This window comes from Xiphophorus hellerii, chromosome 16, assembly GCF_003331165.1.
Source record: "Xiphophorus hellerii strain 12219 chromosome 16, Xiphophorus_hellerii-4.1, whole genome shotgun sequence".
NCBI lineage: Eukaryota > Metazoa > Chordata > Actinopteri > Cyprinodontiformes > Poeciliidae > Xiphophorus > Xiphophorus hellerii.
The window spans coordinates 15,861,872-15,880,748 of NC_045687.1; the positions used below are offsets into that span (position 1 = coordinate 15,861,872).

General features: G+C 35.1%; 6 gene segments (V, D, J or C); all 6 read right to left on the reverse strand.

Annotated features, from left to right (window-relative positions):
* Positions 1 to 242: 242 nt before the first annotated feature.
* On the reverse strand, positions 243 to 853 carry LOC116734915 (immunoglobulin heavy variable 3-48-like). The segment is given in 2 exon segments: positions 243 to 698; positions 778 to 853. Coding segments are annotated over 2 exon segments (363 nt in total).
* A 3,557-nt stretch (positions 854 to 4,410) lies between these two features.
* On the reverse strand, positions 4,411 to 5,058 carry LOC116734914 (Ig heavy chain V region 6.96-like). The segment is given in 2 exon segments: positions 4,411 to 4,921; positions 5,003 to 5,058. Coding segments are annotated over 2 exon segments (363 nt in total).
* A 2,824-nt stretch (positions 5,059 to 7,882) lies between these two features.
* Positions 7,883 to 8,346, reverse strand: LOC116735453 (Ig heavy chain V region 914-like). The segment is given in 2 exon segments: positions 7,883 to 8,190; positions 8,290 to 8,346. Coding segments are annotated over 2 exon segments (354 nt in total).
* Positions 8,347 to 12,299: 3,953 nt separating this feature from the next.
* On the reverse strand, positions 12,300 to 12,986 carry LOC116734910 (Ig heavy chain V region 914-like). The segment is given in 2 exon segments: positions 12,300 to 12,834; positions 12,914 to 12,986. Coding segments are annotated over 2 exon segments (366 nt in total).
* Positions 12,987 to 13,968: 982 nt separating this feature from the next.
* LOC116734916 (Ig heavy chain V region 914-like) lies at positions 13,969 to 14,481 on the reverse strand. The segment is given in 2 exon segments: positions 13,969 to 14,288; positions 14,374 to 14,481. Coding segments are annotated over 2 exon segments (363 nt in total).
* A 2,769-nt stretch (positions 14,482 to 17,250) lies between these two features.
* On the reverse strand, positions 17,251 to 17,714 carry LOC116735454 (immunoglobulin heavy variable 3-30-3-like). The segment is given in 2 exon segments: positions 17,251 to 17,561; positions 17,669 to 17,714. Coding segments are annotated over 2 exon segments (357 nt in total).
* Positions 17,715 to 18,877: the final 1,163 nt, after the last annotated feature.

Here is an 18,877-nt window from a genome sequence, read left to right on the forward strand (position 1 = left end):
TGACAATAAGCATGAATGTGTGAAGTAAGGCATATTATTTTATAGATCTTGTTTCTCTGGATACAGGATCCACCAATAAGAGTGTAACAACTTTATTCTTTTTCTGTACAAATTAAATTTGCAATTCTAGAAAAAGCTATTTCTTTTTCTGAACTACCGTGTTTGTCGGATCAGAACTTATTTATTATTTATTATGATTATTTAATCTAATCTCTGTTCATCATCTCACTTTTTAAATCCATGTTTCTTTAATTAATGTCATTTCAAAGAATTTTGCCACTGAGTTATTTATCTAAAATATAAAATCTAACAAGTTGAGCAGAAGGATTGCAGAGGAAGTGACAGATGGAGGAAGTTTTTGTATGAGCCTCCTGCTTCCCTGTGTCATTGTGCCCGTCGAGCACAGTAATACACAGCTGTGTCCTCAGCTTTCAGCTGGTTCATCTTCAGATAGATTTTACTATTGGAGTCATCTCTGGAGATGATGAATCTTCCCTGGACTGACTGGGAGTATTGTATTGGAGAACTGTAGGTGCCTATATAGGCGATCCATTCCAGTCCTTTTCCAGGAGCCTGTCTGATCCAGCTCATTGCATAGCTCCTAAGCGTGAACCCAGAGGCCGTACAGGTCAGGGTGTGGGATTCTCCAGGTCTTTCAGTGACTGGTTCAGATTCTGTCAGAGTCTGACCACCTACACCTGCAAAAATGTTAACACAATTATAGCCTGGGACTCAAAAAAGATCTAATTCCAACTTAGGCTAGCAGAAGATGTTTACCTGTCCAACAGACAGCGAAGAGCAGCAGTGATGTCCTACAGTGCATCATGTTGAACTCAGTATGTTTTCTCTGCCGTTATCACTGCAGGATGTTTAAAACATCATCAGTTTATCAGCTTTGCATGAACTCCTCCTTAAAGGGAGGAGTTAGAATCATGTGATGTTTTGTCCAAATGGAGACATCAGCTTTGTCAGCAATCATTAATCACATAACTTGTAATCATCTATAACTTCATCACAAAAACAAGCCAAAATTAACATAAAGGCATAAAGTACTAAAACCAAAGAAAACCATCTTGATTAATTTCAGCATAGCCCCTAATTAGGTCTGCTAAATCTTTATAATGAAATCTAAAGACACTGTTTTGAGGAAAAAGTTAATACATTTAATAAGATTGCTAAAGTTACTGTCTTATACTTCATTGGCTTTTTCATTGCCACACTCTGTTAGTAAAGCAGTTTTATTCAGCAGTCGTGTTGGATCTCAAGTTTTCTGAAACAGAAAAAACTTGTTGAAAGTTTCTGAGCATCAAGAGCAAAAAGATAAAAGCCAGCTGCTTCAATCTGTTTTTACTGCTTGTTTCCATGTTTTCCTTTGTGATATAAAAAAATTTATGAAAGGTCTAAAATTTCAAACTATAAAATGTAATTCATGATTTATTTGAATACAAATATCACTTCACAGTTTGAAACTTGAGGTCTAACAGATCAATATTTATTGTTGCTGGAGGTTTTTGTACAGCTGCTGAACCAACTTCAGTCACTGTGTCCTTCTAGCACAGTAATAAACAGCAGAATCTTCAGTCTTCAGACTGCTCATCTGCAGAGACACCTGCTGTTTGTCGTTGTTTCTGGAGATGGTGAACCGCCCTTGGACTGATGGAGAGTAAAACTGTTTGTTACCACTGGGTTTACTTACGAGTGCAACCCACTCCAGTCCTTTCCCAGGAGCCTGTCGGATCCAGTGCATTGCATAATCTGTGAATGTGAATCCTGCGGCGGTACAGGTCAGGGTGTGGGATTCTCCTGGTCTTTTATTTGCTGGTTCAGATTCTGTTAGAGTCTGAGCATGGCTTCCTATCATAAAAGAAATTAACACATAATTGATATGTTAGTAATATAAAATAAAAAACAATTCAAATAAAAATCAGAGTAAATCATCACCTATCCCAAAGACAATTAAAAACAGCAGCACTGCTTTGCAGTCCATCATGTTAACCTCAGTGTCCTCTGTTCTCTGTAGGAACCTATAAATACAGCTGAGTTTTACATTAACTCCTCCTCACAGGAAGAAATGAGCCACATAGAGAAAAAAACTATTGATCTGGAGTTAGCATTTGGATGACTTCTGCAGAATAATAGAAAAAACTGTCTTGCTCAGGTAAATGTAGGAAATTCAAAATATTTATTTATTTTTCTTGACAGAGTGGAGATTAGTTTGACTTAATATTATTTACAATTTTTGTTAGGTTAGACTTTATTTCTGCTGTTTTCAGTGATTATTGTCAAACCTTCCAAGATAAAAAAAAAACAAGGTTACAACAACAAGAACGTGTTGAATTTAATTAATTCAACACCTTGACTAAAACTACTGTAGACTGTAGTTTTAGTCTACAGTCTAAAACTGTAGACTCTTAAATGTTAAAATCTCGTTAACATCAGTGATCTGAGGACACCTTGTGGTGAATTCCTGAAATAGTTGGGGATTTTTTCATCTCTAAATCTGGTTTGTGCATCAACAGTAAAAGGGTGGACAACTCCTTAAGCATTTTGGGATTGTTTATTTATATATATTTTTTCTTTTAGTAAAATTAAAGAAGTTCTAGATAAAAGCTGAAATCAAAGTTCAGAAAATACTGCCAATATTTTCAGGTTACTTTCAACAAGATGGAAGGCTGTTTTTATGTTTTTATCTTCTTTTTATCCCTGCACCTACTGAATATTATATAAGAGACAAGTGCCTTTAGAGTTAGACATCTGTAAGTCATGATAATTAATATTGTATTTATAATTAATGTTCACTAGGTTGTGCTCAAAGAGAGAAGTCCTTAAACCCCTTATTTTGTGAAATATAATAAATAGATTAATTATGAAGTTATAGAATTCCTTTTGCATAAATACCTCACAGATGAACTCATATTTCTTCACATTAGATTTATGTTATTAATGATAGGATAGAGATAGGATATTCAATGTAATAATAATATTATCTTCATTCTTTACTTTGTCTCAGTGGTTCAGTGCAGTCTTCATGTCTCTATACAGTGACAATCTCTCTCAGTCACATTGAAGACTTCCAGGCTTGAGGGGCCTTGAGGTTTTTGTATAGCTGCTACATCAACTTCAGTCTCTGTGTGTCTCGAACGCAGTGATAAACAGCAGAATCTTCAGTCTTCAGGCTGTTCATCTGCAGATACAACTGCTGTTTGCTGTTGTCTCTGGAGATGGTAAACCTGCCTTGGACTGATTGAGAGTAGTATGTGCTGCCACCACCATAATTGACAGCTGCAACCCATTCCAGTCCTTTCCCAGGAGCCTGTCTGACCCAATGCATCCAGTGGCCACTGAATGTGAATCCTGAAGCTGTACAGGTCAGTTTGTGGGAGTCTCCAGGTATTTTAACCACTGACTCAGATTCAATCAAAGTCTGGCCTTCAACACCTGTAAGCCAAAGAAGTAAAATCACATTTCTTATAATAAGGTAATTTCTCAAAGACAGATGAATGCTCTTTTAGCAATTTCTCACCCACAAAACAGAGGGCAAAAATAAACAGTCCTGATCTGAAATCCATCACGTCTCAGTGTGGCTCTATGTTCTCCAAGAACCTTTTCTTTTTAACTTAACTAAAGCTGGAAGTTGAAGGTTTTGCATTGACTCCTCCTGCCAGGGACAGAGCGGAAATGAAACTTACATCTTAGAACAGTTTAACAAAATCCTCTCTTTTCTTTAGTTTTGATCCTTCTACAATTTGGTCATTAGAGATTCCATCTTTTTACATGCATGATTTTTTTCATCACATTAACAGGTTTTACTTTTTGCTATTTATTTAAATATCTGGCATTTTTGTCATTATTTTTTGTGATAACTTTATTTTATTTAAAGGAAGTCAGGTTGAGATGAGACCTTGTAAAAGAGATAATATAAACATCTTTTTTACAAATAGCTAGACAAATAAAAACTATATAAAATAATTATTGACACATGAAAGGAAAGCAAAATAACAAAGCATTAAAAAACAATGGGACGGACGGACGGACGGACGGATGGATGGATATTTTACAGATTAATTGACCAACTCCATGAAAAAAATATGTGTGACTGTTATTCAAAAAGGTGAGGGGATAGCAGATGCTAATTATTTTATCAACATTATATTTCGGTTGTTTATTAATCCCACTTGATTGCATATAAACAAGTGAGATGGGAGCTTTTTCAATTTTCATTTTCTTGGATAACAATAAACCTCAGGTCTGTTTTTTTATAACATTATGGGTTGGTTAATATTGTTTTAAACACAAAGTGATTCAAATAAAACATCAAATTATTTTATGAACAAAAAGTTACTTGTGCTCAAATGTTTTGGTAATAATGGATAACATTTATTGATCTAATTTCTCTCACACACACCTTACATATAAACAAAATGGTTCTTCTTGTAATTAGAACAGTCGGATATGATCAAACACAAACCTATTATGCTTAGTTTTCTCTTTGTCTCAGTGTCAGGTTGTTTACATTTACAGTCTTACTCTGGAAGATATTGGAAAAACTCTGTCCAGATAAATTTGAAGGCATTGAGGTTTTTGTACAGCAGCTGAACCGACTTCAGTCACTGTGCCTCTCGAGCGCAATAATAAACAGCAGAATCTTCTGTTCTCAGGCTGTTCATCTGCAGATACAGCTGCTGCTGGCCGTTGTCTCTGGAGATGGTAAACCTGCCTTGAACTGACTGAGAGTAGTATGTGCTGTCACTGCCTGGATGAATTAATGCAAGCCACTCCAGTTGTTTTCCAGCAGCCTGTCTGACCCAGACCATCCAGCGGTCACTGAATGTGAATCCAGAGGCTGTGCAGGTCAGTTTGTGGGATTCTCCAGGTCTTTTTACTGCTGGTTCAGACTCTGTCAGAGTCTGACCATCAACTCCTATAAAACAACAAAAAAAGCACAGTTTTAGTTTGGTGATAATTTACTAAAGACAGATTAAGTTCTGTTAGCTTTTCGCACCCATTACAGAGATGACTAAAAGGAGCAGTGCTGATCTGTGGTCCATCATGATCCAGTGTGCTACTTGTTCTCTGACAATCGTCATATATTCATGGCTGGAAGTGACTGAAGTTTTGCATTGACTCCTCCTGCAACGGAGGGAGGAACACAAACTTGGGCTGGACTGTTATTATAATAGTCTTTATTAATACCATTTCATGCATTTTGACAGTTTTCTATCTTAACTGAATGAATCATTATTTTGAAATCTAAGCATTGAAATTCTATTAATTATGCTAATAACTACAACAAAAAAATGTAAGAAAATTTTCTAGCCTTTCAAATTCAAGGAAAAATAATCAAAAATAGACTCCATAACAAAAGTTTCATATTTATATATACTTTAAAATTGCAATGTTGCAATTAAAATGATATTCGCTGTATTAGGTTTAAAATGTCAACTTTCAACTAGCTTTGTCAGCATTATTTGAAAACTCTTATGTAAACCACTTGTTCAGTTGTGTTCATATTTGATCCCCAATACTGTTACAATATATAAGCTTAACAAGCAGCCAATCATAATGAAATCTGCATATTCAATAAACTCACCTGCAATGTTTAGTAAAATTATAAAAATATATATTTCAACTATAGCATAGAGATTTTACAGTCTAAGTTGTTGTAATGTCTAAATAGTACATTTATTATTATTATTATTATTATTATTATTATTATTATTATTATTATTATTATTATTATTATTATTATTATTATTATTATATTATTATTATTATTATTATTATTATTATTATTATTATTATTATAGTGTTATATCGGTCCATAAATTCCTACAACAATGCATAAACTGGGCCACAAGCTTAAGCCAAACAAAATGTTTTCTTGCTCCACAGAATCATAAAAGCTGCTGTCTTAGCCTCTACTCCCTGCTCCATTACTCCACAGACTTAAAGAAAGACGGCATCGTTCTAGAGAGATCAAAAGACTGGGAGGTCATGAGTTCATTGACTTTAGTTTGTGAACTTGAAGAGGACAAAGTCTCTAAAACTCACAATTTAATTCCCCAGCAGAAAGCTGGGCATGCCATCCCTCAGAACTGTTTATATACCTAGTTGTTCCTCAAAAATGAAAATATAAAAACCTATTTTTAATGGTATTAAAAACTTTTTTTTCCTTTGGTTATAAGACAGCTGTCATTATTTTTCTTTTCAAACTTGTGTTTAATAGTGTCAAAAGTGTTTAATAGGAGTGTTAGAAAAAGTACTCTGTAAAATATGTTGATTATCCTGTGAAATGAAAACAAAGATACAGAAATGTGTGCTCCTGGCATTAGTAAGGTCTGAGGCCACCTTCTGGTGATTTGCTGCAACATTTATTCTGATTCTCTGGGGTTTTTGTTCAGCTCCTCATGTAGTCTGTGTCACTGTGGCTCTCTCTCTTGCACAGTAATACACAGCAGTGTCTTCAGGCTGCATATTTTGTCCATATAGAGTCACTCTACTGTTGGAGGAGTCTAAGTTGACGCTAAACTTGTTTTGTAGCGAATCTTTGATAGTTGTGTCGCTACTCATCCACTCCAGTCCTTTTCCTGCAGGCTGTCTGATCCAGTGTGTGAAGTGGCTACTGATAGAATAAGAGACCTGGCAGGTGATGCTCACACTTCTCCCAGCCTGCACAGTCATGGAGGGTAGCTGGTTGAGCTGCTCACCTTTTAAACCTGCAAAGAAGGATTTACTGTGTGACATTTTTATCACAGACTAAATTGATGGTTGTAAATAATCTAGAAAGACTTACTTGCTACAGAAACTAGAAGCAGCAGCAACAGAGTCAAGGAGAACATGATTGCTGTAGTTGCAGGGAGAACATCTGATCCTCTTTTAAGGTGTGTGAAGTGAACTTGCAGTGACAAAGAAACCACTTGATTTACATAGAATCACAGAAGGAGGCGATAAGTTAAGTTTATCTGAAACAAAGACAAATCTCTGGTAGAACATAAGCATGAACTCCTAACATCTGTTACATTAGTGGGATACATTTTGAAGCTTCCTATCATTTCAAGGGAATGTGGCATAATATATTTTTTCCTTTTTTTCTCCTTTTCTGATGAGATTACATTGGTTAATTTCATTGGTATTATTTTATGTTTTAATCCACAAATGCGGACAACAAACTGAACATCAAAAGATACCTAAGTGAGATATAAAGAGTTTATAAACAAAACTAGAAAAGTAAGAAAATTAATGCCTGGTTTTGTGAAAACAGTTTTGGTGGTTGTTAGGTTTTTATTTTTAAGTTTATTTAATGTTTTGTGTTGCAATTGGCAATAGTTTTCTTTATTCAAATGTATTTTACGTTTTTCGGTCCACTATGACACATTTCAGTAAATGTTTCTGTGCAAGATTTTATATTCAAGCTTTTGATTATTATAAATATGCATAAAGTCCTAAAGTACATTCATATATTTAACAAACATGTATTATTATTATTATTACTAGTAGTAGTAGTAGTAGTAGTAGTAGTAGTAATAGTTTTAGTAGTTTGTTGTTGTGAATTGGATTCACAGTCTTAATTAGCGTGCCTTACTCATCTTCACAAAGAAAATTTATTTCTCTGTTATGATGTTAAGTTCACAACAATTTCCTCATGTCTTGGGAATTATATTTCCATTAAACTGATTAATAGAAATCATGTCAGACATTTTATTTACTAAATTCACATGGAAACAGTTGTATGTTTTGTATTTTTAATTATAGTTAAATTACTAAATAAATTCAAATACTTTCATGTACAAATGTGTGCATTGTGGGATGTATTTCTCATTCATTTTTTTTCTTTTACAGATTTATATCAGGGGATTTTGTACAGCGACTGGACTGACTTCAGTTACTGTGGTTGCCGAGCACAATAATAGACGGCGGAGTCTTCAGTTGTTAGGCTGTTCATCTGCAGATACACCTGCTGTTTGCTGTTGTCTCTGGAGATGGTGAACCTTCCTTGAACTGACTGAGAGTAATATGTGCTTGTGATATCGATAGTTGAAACCCACTCCAATCCTTTCCCAGGAGCCTGTCTGACCCAAGCCATCAAGTGGCTGCTGAATGTGAATCCAGATCCTGTACATGTCAGTTTGTGTGATTCTCCAGGTCGTTTAACAGCTGGTTCAGATTCTGTCAGAGACTGATTATCGACACCTGGAAGAAGAAGATAAAAGTTTGAAAAACTAACTGCATGAAAACTGAAAATTGATCTAAACTGAGAAAATGTGGAAAGAAAAACCTTGAATATTTCACCTGCAAAGCAGATAGTTAAAAGCAGCAGCCCTGTCCTGTAGTCCATTCTGCTAAACAGGTTCCTGTTGTTCCTAGTCAGCCCACCGAAAGTCAAATATATAGCTGTGGATGACATCCTGCCCTGTAGGGCTCCTCCTGATTGGACAAAGACTTATTGGCTTATTTGTTTAGTTTTGTTATTTTTGTGAGGTTTTACTTCAGGATCTACTTTAATAAAAAATTCTAGTTTTTTTTTATCTAAATTATTAGCTATTTGGTTGATATTCTTTAAATAAAATCTGTAAAAAGTTTCTATTTATTTATCTAAAAAATCCCTGACCTGCGTGTCATATTACAAGATTATTTTCTTAAGGCCAACAAATAAAAAAATAAACAGATGTGTGAACAGAAACGAACAATAACCCTTGGTAATAAAAACCAAACATAGAGAGGATCATGAATGGATTCATTTATTGATGTTAATTTTATGTTGTTTCACACAATAAATTTGGGTCCCATACAATAAAGAAATACCATCGCTGCCAAAGAGAAGCTGTTTCAAAACAGGGAACCTGTGTGAATGCCAATAAATAGTCAGCCTGACTGAAAATCTGAGAAGATATACACTATTGACTGATAAGCTCAACACAAATAGAGTATAGGACAAACACCAAAGAAAATCATAGAGTAAATGTATAAGCTGAGCTCATTTAGGCACATCTGGAACACAAAACAAATATGAGATTATTTTTGCCGAAAATATTCATCACTTCTTGAAAAGTAAATTACCAATTATAATGCTTTCTATTACTGATAAGTACATGCATAATAATACTACTCAGTCATTCTACTGTCAGCACTGCCACCATCTGGTGACAGAGAAAACATTCTCTCTTGAGTTTTTGTGCTTCTATTGCACAGTAATACAGAGCAGAGTCCTCTGACCCTAAACTAGACAGTCTCAGGTACATCATCCTGTTTCTGTTGTCTCTGGCGATTTCTATTCGACTTCATAAAGTGCTCAAGTAGTCGGTTCCACTTGCATCATAATAAATACGTCCCATCCATTCCAGTGATTTTCCCACAGACTGTCGGACCCAAATGAGAAGCTAGATCCTCTGCAGGAGCAAATCAGAGTCTTTCCAGGTCTTTTCATCACTGCACTGGAGGGAATGGACTCCATCCTCTGACCTGTAGAACCTGGTCGGATTATGGAAGCTCAAGAAATTGTGTGTGGAATTGAGAATCTTAATTACATTTTTTTCTTCTCTTTTATAACTCTACAGAAAATGTGAATAAGTGTTGATAAATGTCAGTCAGTGGTTAAGATGCACCAATATGATGTCATATTTTACCTTGGAGAAAACAAAAACAGAAAACTATAAATAAAAACAATAATTGTCATTATCAAAGCTCGTTGCTTAAATACTTTAAACAATCCATTCAGCTTTTTACATTGTTTTGTGTGATTTTTGATTGAAGACTTAAAGCACGGCTGTGTGCACAACAGTATAGTGGTTATTAGTTGAAAAAGCCACTAAGTTGCTGTTCATTTCCTCCAGTGATGTGGTGAGAAAATCTTTAAATATTTTGTGTGTTGTTGTGGATTTCATTACATCTACTGCACAGTAACACAAACATATGAAGTACTGAACAAGATTGGCATAAATTGACTCTATCTGTTAATTCATGTCTGTAAAAAAGAGATTAAATTTAACACAGTTTTGTTTTTCCTAAAAAACAAACCTGTCTATTATGAAAAAGTTTTTTGAAGAACATATATTTTATGATGATCACCGTGCTTTTTCAAGCACCAAAAATGTTTCTTATTTATTCCCTCATTCTCTCTGTGTGTCGACCAACATCTCAGATCCACATGTGTTTGTTGGCATTAGATTATATTTACATCCCTTAAAACATTTTACATTAGGTTTATTCCTCTCCATATCTTACTTAGAACTATTTCCATTCATCTATCACATCATTATCAGTGTCTCATGGGGGGAAGACAGTGTCACAAAAACAAAAAAAGCTCAGGGGACTTGAGGTTTTTGTACAGCAGCTGAACCGACTTCAGTCACTGTGCACCTCGAGCGCAGTAATAAACAGCAGAATCCTCTGATCTCAGGTTGTTCATCTGTAGATACACCTGCTGTTTGCTGTTGTCTCTGGAGATGGTAGACCGACCTCGAACTGACTGGGAATGGTCTGTGTCGTCACCTTCACCATCGATGTCAGCGAGCCACTCCGGTCCTTTCCCTGGACTCTGTCTTATCCAGGACATCCAGTGGTCACTAAATGTGAATCCTGAAGCTGTACAGGTCAGTTTGTGGGATTCTCCAGATATTTTAATCACTGGATCTGATTCTGTCAGAGTCTGGCCATCAACACCTGTAAAACAATGGAGTCATGAAGTAAAGTTCTTGTTAGAAAACAGTTTCTGAAAGACAGAATAAAGCTGCGTCTGCATTTTCTCACCCATAAAGCAAATGATAAAGAGAAACATTCCTGATTTGTGGTCCATCCTGGTCCAGTGTGCTCTTTTGTCTCTGACAACCTTTTTACAGTCACACAAATATGGCTGGGTTTAAAGTTTTGCATTGGCTCCTCCTGATAGGGAGGGAGAAGAAATAATACATAGATTTGTATGTGAAACTCATTCTTTGACTGGATTTGCTGTAGCTCATACAGTTTCACGACTGTCTTTCTTTTTATTTTTCCCACTAAAGTAGTCAATTGAAATTTTTCTCCTGATGTTGTTTTCTCTCAACAATATGTGAGGAATCACTGAAAGATGTCAGTGTTAATCTGCTGTCAGACCAACAATGTGAGAAATGCAAGAGATTTAAAATAAAGTTTGTTATTATTGGAAAACTCATCTCAAGACTTGAGTTTTTCCTGTTAATGATGCTGGATTTTATACATGTCTTTGATTAATGCTATATCAGTAATTCTTTTTGAAAGATAATATTTTCTTATTTTAGACGACAGTATAGTAGAGTTTAGTCTACTATAGCAGCTGTCAGAATAATTCATGACCATGTCCCCAGTTGACATATGAAACAAAGGAATATCACATCTGCCTTTTTGTGTGTGTACATTTTTATATTTATCAGCTGAAGAGTAAATTAAGAAAATGTTATTCCGTTTAAAAATATTATTCTTAAAATAAGCAATGCATTTAGGTTTTTAATATAGAGCTTTGATCATCAAAAGATTTAATATCAAGCTTAAAGATGTGGCTATTACTTATATATCAAGCTGAAAGTCAAGAAAAAATCAAACCAAAACTGCAGTTAATTAATCTGCTTTGTAAGTTTTATTCTGCCTATAGTCAATATATGTCAGTGTGATATAAACTTATAGATTAGTTAGTTAATCTAATATTACATTCCCAGACCTGGAAAGCTTCATGAGCTGAACAAAAATAGGAAAGATTATTCTCAAAAGTCTACAGTCCTCTTGTTGTTTAGTCCACACTGCCACCATCTGGTCTTTGAGAAAATATTTTCAGTGCAGTTTTTGTTCTGCCTCTCCGCCTACTTTAATACTTTGCTTATCTGGCACAGAAATATACAGAAGAGTTGTCTGCACTTAAATTAGACAGTGTCAAATACATCGTGCTGTTGCTGCTCTTTCTGATTTGTACTTTACCCTGAAAATACTACAATAACTTGTTCTACTTCCATCTGTAAAAATGTGTCCCACAGACTGTCTGTCCAGTTTATTTGACAGCATCCAAATAAGAAGTCAGATCTTTTACTGATAATCATATTCTTATAATCACAAAGCTGTATTTCTTTGTACTGGAGTTTTTGAAAGATATATTACAAATATTTTGTGCTAAATATGTAAGAAGCTTAAACCGATAAAGTAATGTACGATTTATTCATGGCAAAATATTTTAAGTTTATATACATTAATCAATTGTTAGGATTTAAACATCATCTTAAACTTTACTTTTTATTTACCTATTTTACAAAAAAAAAGCTGATTTTAAAACTTTTGTATTCCCAGTGAATGAGCAAAAATCTATTCATTATGTTAAATGTTTTGCACTTTATGCAAAAATCATAACTTTCGTATTGAAACTTTATTTTGAAATTATTTATTTTAAAATTAAAAACATGAAATAAATAACTGTGTCACTGTTAGTTTTACAGACAAGTCTGACAGAGAAAATAAAATATGCCACTAGATAACTCTGAGGGGGATTGAGGTTTTTGTAGAGCTGCTGAAACAGATTCAGTCACTGTGCCTCTCGAGCGCAATAATAAACAGCAGAATCCTCTGATCTCAGGCTGTTCATCTGCAGATACAGCTGCTCTCTTCCATTGTCTCTGGAGATGGTAAACCTGCCCTGGACTGACTGTGAGTAGTACTTGGTACCACCACCACCACTATTGATATAAGCGATCCACTCTGGTCCTTTTCCAGGAGCCTGTCTGACCCAGTTCATCTCATAGCTGCTGAATGTGAAACCAGAGGCTGTACAGGTCAGTTTGTGGGATTCTCCTGGTCTTTTAGCCACTGACTCAGATTCTGTCAGAGTCTGACAATAAATGCCTGTGAAGCAGAAACATATAGTCATTGTAAGAAAATAGTTTCTCAAAAGCAGATTAAAGTTCTGTCAGCAATTTCTTACCTGTAAAGTAGATAATAGAAAATAGTAACCCAGATTTGTAGTCCATCATGTATCAGTGGGATTCTTGTTCTCTTACTGCATTTCCACAGTCCAACTAATAAAGCTGGAAAACACAAAGTTTTGCATTGACTCCTCCTAACAGGGAGGGTGGAGTTCAAACTCAGATTTGTGATATGCATTTCCAGAAGTATGCATTGATCATGTTGATTATTATAGGTTTAATTGTACTCATAGATTAGCCATTTTCTGAAGATTTGGGTCATAAAAAAAACAAGCTCATTTATGTAATGTTATGGGAAGACAGAAGTAGGTTTTGAACCTTAAATAGTAGAGTGTAATGGTTTCAGGATAGTGTGTGCAAATACAAGTTGTATTTGTTATTATGGGGAAATGTCATGGGAAATGTTAAATAACATGATTTGACTCCAAGACAGTGAATAGAATTTATTATTAAAAAAATAATTAAAAATGTGATTTATTGTTGTTTGTGTGCAACTCTGTCATCACCTCTGCAATTAGTAACAGCCATTAAAAGTGATACTGTTATGTGTTCAGACATGACACAGAGTGGTACTGTGTGTGAATGCACCATAGCTGCAGTTTATGCATAAATTAATTATGCATAATTTTTATAGATCGTGTTTAGGGGGATTCTTCCATACTTTAGGAAATGTGTACCTTCAATTGTTAAAAATACATTCAGAATAAACATTGAAACAAGTTATGTTTCAAAAAGTTATGACAAAAAGATTTGAAAATCTATTTATTATATATGAATAGGATATAGTTTACAAAAAAGCTTTGTTGATATATTGTTGATAGATTGTAGATATTTTGCGATTTCTTGGCATCAGATCCAATATTTCCGATGTTGGTAGAATGGTGGAAAAGGAAACATTAAGTGTATGGATTTATTCCTCTTAAATCTTAGGATCAGTGTTTTGTGTTGTGGAAACTGAATCTTAGTTTTGCAGAGAGAGGCTTCACAGAGAAAATAAAATATGCCACTAGATAACTCTGAGCAGACTGAGGTTTTTGTACAGCTACAGAAGCAACTTCAGTCACTGTGTCTCTCGAACGCAGTGGTATAGAGCAGAATCTTCTGTTCTCAGGCTGTTCATCTGCAGAAACACCTGATCTCTGCTGTTGTCTCTGGAGATGGTAAACCTGCCCTGGACTGACTGTGAGTAGTACTTGGTACCACCACTGGTACTAATACGAGCAATCCACTCTGGTCCTTTCCCTGGAGCCTGTCTGATCCAGTTCATCCAGTAGTTGCTGAATGTGAATCCAGAGGCTGTGCAGGTCAGTTTGTGGGATTCTCCTGGTTTTTTCACCACTGATCCTGATTCTGTCAGAGTCTGACAATAAATGCCTGTGAAGCAGCACAGTAAAAACAGTAGTTGTTGTTACAAAAGTTGCAAAAAGACAAAAATTAATTTTTGTCACCAATTTCTCACCTGTCAAGCAAATGATAAAAACCATCAGTTCATATCTGTAGTCCATCATGTCTCAGTGTGATTTTGATTTTGTTTCTCTGACAGGCTCACCTGTGACCACAGCCATATTAATACAGCTGGAAGTTATTTATCTTTGCATTGACTCCTCCTGTCAGAGAGGGTGGAGTTCAAACTCAGATTTAAGAGGTAAACACACTTTCTAAACAGTCTCTCACATCTTTCTTGGTGGAACTTAGTTATCTCTCTGAAAATACATAATTAAGTTAATAACAGTAAGGCATCTTTTACAATGTCAGATTTACTTTATTTTTTTCATTTTACATTTTTTGCCTTCAATCAAGTCGCTAAAACCGATGCTTGGCAGTTTGACAAAGTGAACCTATATAAACAATAAAATATTTTTTTACATTTTGTTCAAAAATGGCATGCCATAAATATTTATTATTTATTAAACATTTCTATTTCATAGTGAAACCCTTCTTATAATTGTTGACCAGCTTTTTGCATGTTTTCAATTATATTTTCACAATTTTTCTTTGCTGTGGGTATATTTCTTTTTCACACGATTGTTTGAGGTTCATCAAAATAAAGGTTTTCATAGAGGAGAAGCAACACAAATATTTTTCTTAAAGCATCTGCTAGAAATAGGAAATCATAAACGGCATCTATTGAAGTTCAATGTTCTTGTATTTTTGTGTCAATTTCTTCCTTGTGAGGAGCTTTTGCCAAGCTTCTGTGCTATCGTTAATTAGTGTGCTCTCCCACACAGCTGAGTCATCAGGTTTCAGGTTGGTTAATCTAAAATACACCATGTTGTTGCTGTTAACTCTGGTGAGTTAACAGCACTTGAAAAGGACATTTTACATGCCTCAGTCAGTCAATTCATATGAAGAAATTTAAAAATGGAAAATATTTTGTTTTCCATGATACACATCTGAGTCATGTTTTCTTAAATTATATACAAAATTTAAATTGGTTGGACAGTGATAAAAAAATGTTCCTTTCTTATTGTTCAGTCATAGTGTCAGAGTTTAGGGTAACTGCAACTATAGCCTAGTTAGTTTTACATCTGTGTCTCACAAAAGACAAAGAAAATAACCCACAAGATAACTCTGAGGGGACTTGAAGTTTTTGTGCGGCAGCTGAACCGACTGCAGTCACTGTGTCTCTCGAGCGCAGTAATAAACAGCAGAATCTTCTGTTCTCAGGCTGTTCATTTGCAGATACAGCTGCTGTTTGCCATTGTCTCTGGAGATGGTAAAGCGGCCTTGAACTGACTGAGAATGATGTAAGTTGTGATCATTATAATGAGCAGCAAGCCATTCCAGTCCTTTCCCAGGAGCCTGCCTGATCCAGGCCATCCAGTAGCTGCTTAATGTGAATCCAGATGCTGTGCAGGTCAGTCTGTGGGATTCTCCTGGACTTTTAACCACTGAATCAGATTCTGTCAGAGTCTGACAACAAACACCTGTGAAGTAAAGTAGTCAAATAAATATAGTTGTTGTTAGAAAACGGCTTCACACAGGGAGACCAAAGTTCTGTCAACATTTTCTCACCCGTAAAGCAAACGACAAAAAACAGCAGACCAAATTTGTTCTTCATCTTGTTTCTGTGTGATTCTTGTTCTCTAACAGCCTTGCCTCAGTCACACAAATAAACCTGGAAATTGTTCAGCTTTGCATTGACTCCTCCTGCCAAGGAGGGTGGAGTTGAAACTCCAGATTTTTGAGGTAAACACAATTTATTTTAAAAAAAAAACACACTGAGTTTCCATATTGTGAAATTGTAACTTGTTGAAATAGTAATAGAGTAAATGCATTGGTTAATTTGAGAACTCTTTTTGGCATGGTTTTATTTTATATCTTCAAATCTCCAATAAAAATATTGACTAATGCAACTTAAGGAGCTGGAAGAATAAGACTCAGAGCAACCAGAATAATGTGAATTAATGTTTTCACTTTGCTGAAATCACAAAATGTCTGACCTCGGTTCAGGTTTCAAACTAGGAAGGACTCATTAGGGATGGGATGTAACAGTAACCATTTGATGCACAAACAAATTAACATATTTTTTTTTCTTTTAATAAATAAAACTTGAAGGAAAATGCTTTCAGTGTCTGGGGAAGTTTTGCTTATAACTGGAGTTGATAAAAGACTCAGAGACAAGCAAGAAGAAGGCAAGTGCATAATGGAAAAAAACATTTATTGATTAAGGGACAACCCAGACATAAAGAGCAACCAAACCCTGTAAACCAGGAACAGTTTATACTTAAAGAAGTAACTTCAGAGGAGTGGAGAAGACTCCAGTTAACAGAAAGCATTGCAGTTGTGTGAGAAAACCTGAGTATGAAGGAGCAGAGGGAAAGTGATAAATGAACATCATATAAATATAGAGAAAACTATAAGAATGCAGTACCATTACTAGTGATAGCAGCTGAAATTCCCATCGTTATACAGTATATATTACTTGTTGAGTTGCTTGAAAACTGGCTTCTCAGAGATCTCTTAGATTTGCTAAACTGGAATTTTGATAAGATATTATGTAACCTGAATCTATTTTTAGCACATTAAATGCAAATTGTAAAATTCTGATGACAATATGGTTTTAAGGACATATTGTGTTTTTAAGAAAAGAGATTTCATAGATCTCTTTTTCACACACATACCTTACAGATTAATTTAGTCATGTTTCTTGATATTAAAGTGTATTTACATTACTGATGGTGGGACTGTAAGAGAAAATAAAATGTTTTCTTCACCAGAGTCATTTTAACTCTGAGTCTAATAAAGGAAGATGTATTATCAGTCAAAATTAAGACTCCCTTCAGATAACTTTGAAGGCATTGAGGTTTTTGTACAGCTGCTAAACCAACTTCAGTCACTGTGGCTCTCGAGCGCAGTAATAAACAGCAGAATCTTCTGTTCTCAGGCCGTTCATCTGCAGATACAGCTGCTCTCTGCTGTTGTCTCTGGAGATGGTAAACCTGCCTTGAACTGACTGAGAATAAACTATGTTGCGATCGTCATAATGAGCCGCAAGCCACTCCAGTCCTTTTCCAGGAGCCTGTCTGATCCAGTGCATCCACCTGCCATTGATTGAGAATCCAGAGGCTGTGCAGGTCAGTTTGTGAGATTCTCCCTGTGTTTTAACCACTGATTCAGATTCAGTCAGAGTTTGCCCAGCAACACCTTCGAGGGGAAAAAAAGAATTGAAACAATCTGAGCTTATTGCTGTATTAAATGTAGACAAATCAGAAATGTAATTGAGAAAATGTTATAAAACTTCAGTATTTCACCTGCACAGCAGATGAATAAAAGCAGCAGTCCTGTCCTGTAGTCCATCTTGTTAAACTGTATCTGCTGGTCTCAGTTCATCCCTGTTAACTTAAATACACAGATGTAGGCAGATTTGTTTTTCATTGGCTCCTCCTCCACAGCAGATAACGGATAATGATTATTTGACAAATCAAATGTATTTTCACAATATTCCGAAACGCATTTGAGCTAAATAAAACTAGAAGTGTTTTTATTATAATAATCTTACTCTTAAACCTAACTAAACAAAAAAAGCCCCACAATTATATTCTGTTACACTAAGCAAATATGGTTAAATAAGAATAATTAAATGTCCATTTCCCTAAGAAATATAATACACATCTTCTCACATATTCTTCTCCTTTATGTCTATTTATGAGGTGCTGCTGATACCGACACCCTATTTTCGGCAATGTGGCAATTTTCTTTGAAAAACCATTCTGTTTATCTCCTCCACCTATTTTGAACGCTGTGAATTTTTTGTGCTGTTCCTTTCTCTGATGATTTTTATTCAACCTAGAAAACTGATCAAGTAATATGTTCTACATTGTTCTGTTTAAATGTAGCTGTCAAGTTGTTTTTAATGACTGTTTTTGCTGTACAACTGTATGATGTGTATCATTGTTATTCTACCTATTTGCTTCTACTGCCACCTTGGGGTCAAAATATAGAAGTCTGTAGGTGTCTGTTCATTTTAATGCACCTTTTTACAGTGGATTCACTGATGTCAGAAAAAACTAAAACAATCTCAAGATTTTTTTTCTTGCAAATTGTAGTTCCCAGGTCAGACTACAAGTTCTGGCAGATTTTGTGACCACTATGGCTAAATGAATTCATACTTTTAGTTGAATGAAAGTCTGAGATAAATGAGCCTTAAAGAGTTGCTTTCTCTATTGTGTTGAGCTTAGAAATGTGCCCACTGGCTTATTAAGAAATCCTCTGGAGGTATTTGTTTTAAACAAACACAAGTTTTGAATATCTATACCAATTGAAATTATTTTTCTACGGTTCAAAACCACTATTCACTTAGTCGTTTTTGCTGAGGGGAGAAAAAAAACAATCCTTGGAACCAAATAGATATATTTTTTTAATCTAACCTTTCATTTCACTTATCAGTGCTACCGATAGTGAAAAAGTTATTTTTATTACATTTTATTTTAAAATGATCTTATGCACATGGTTAATTTTTG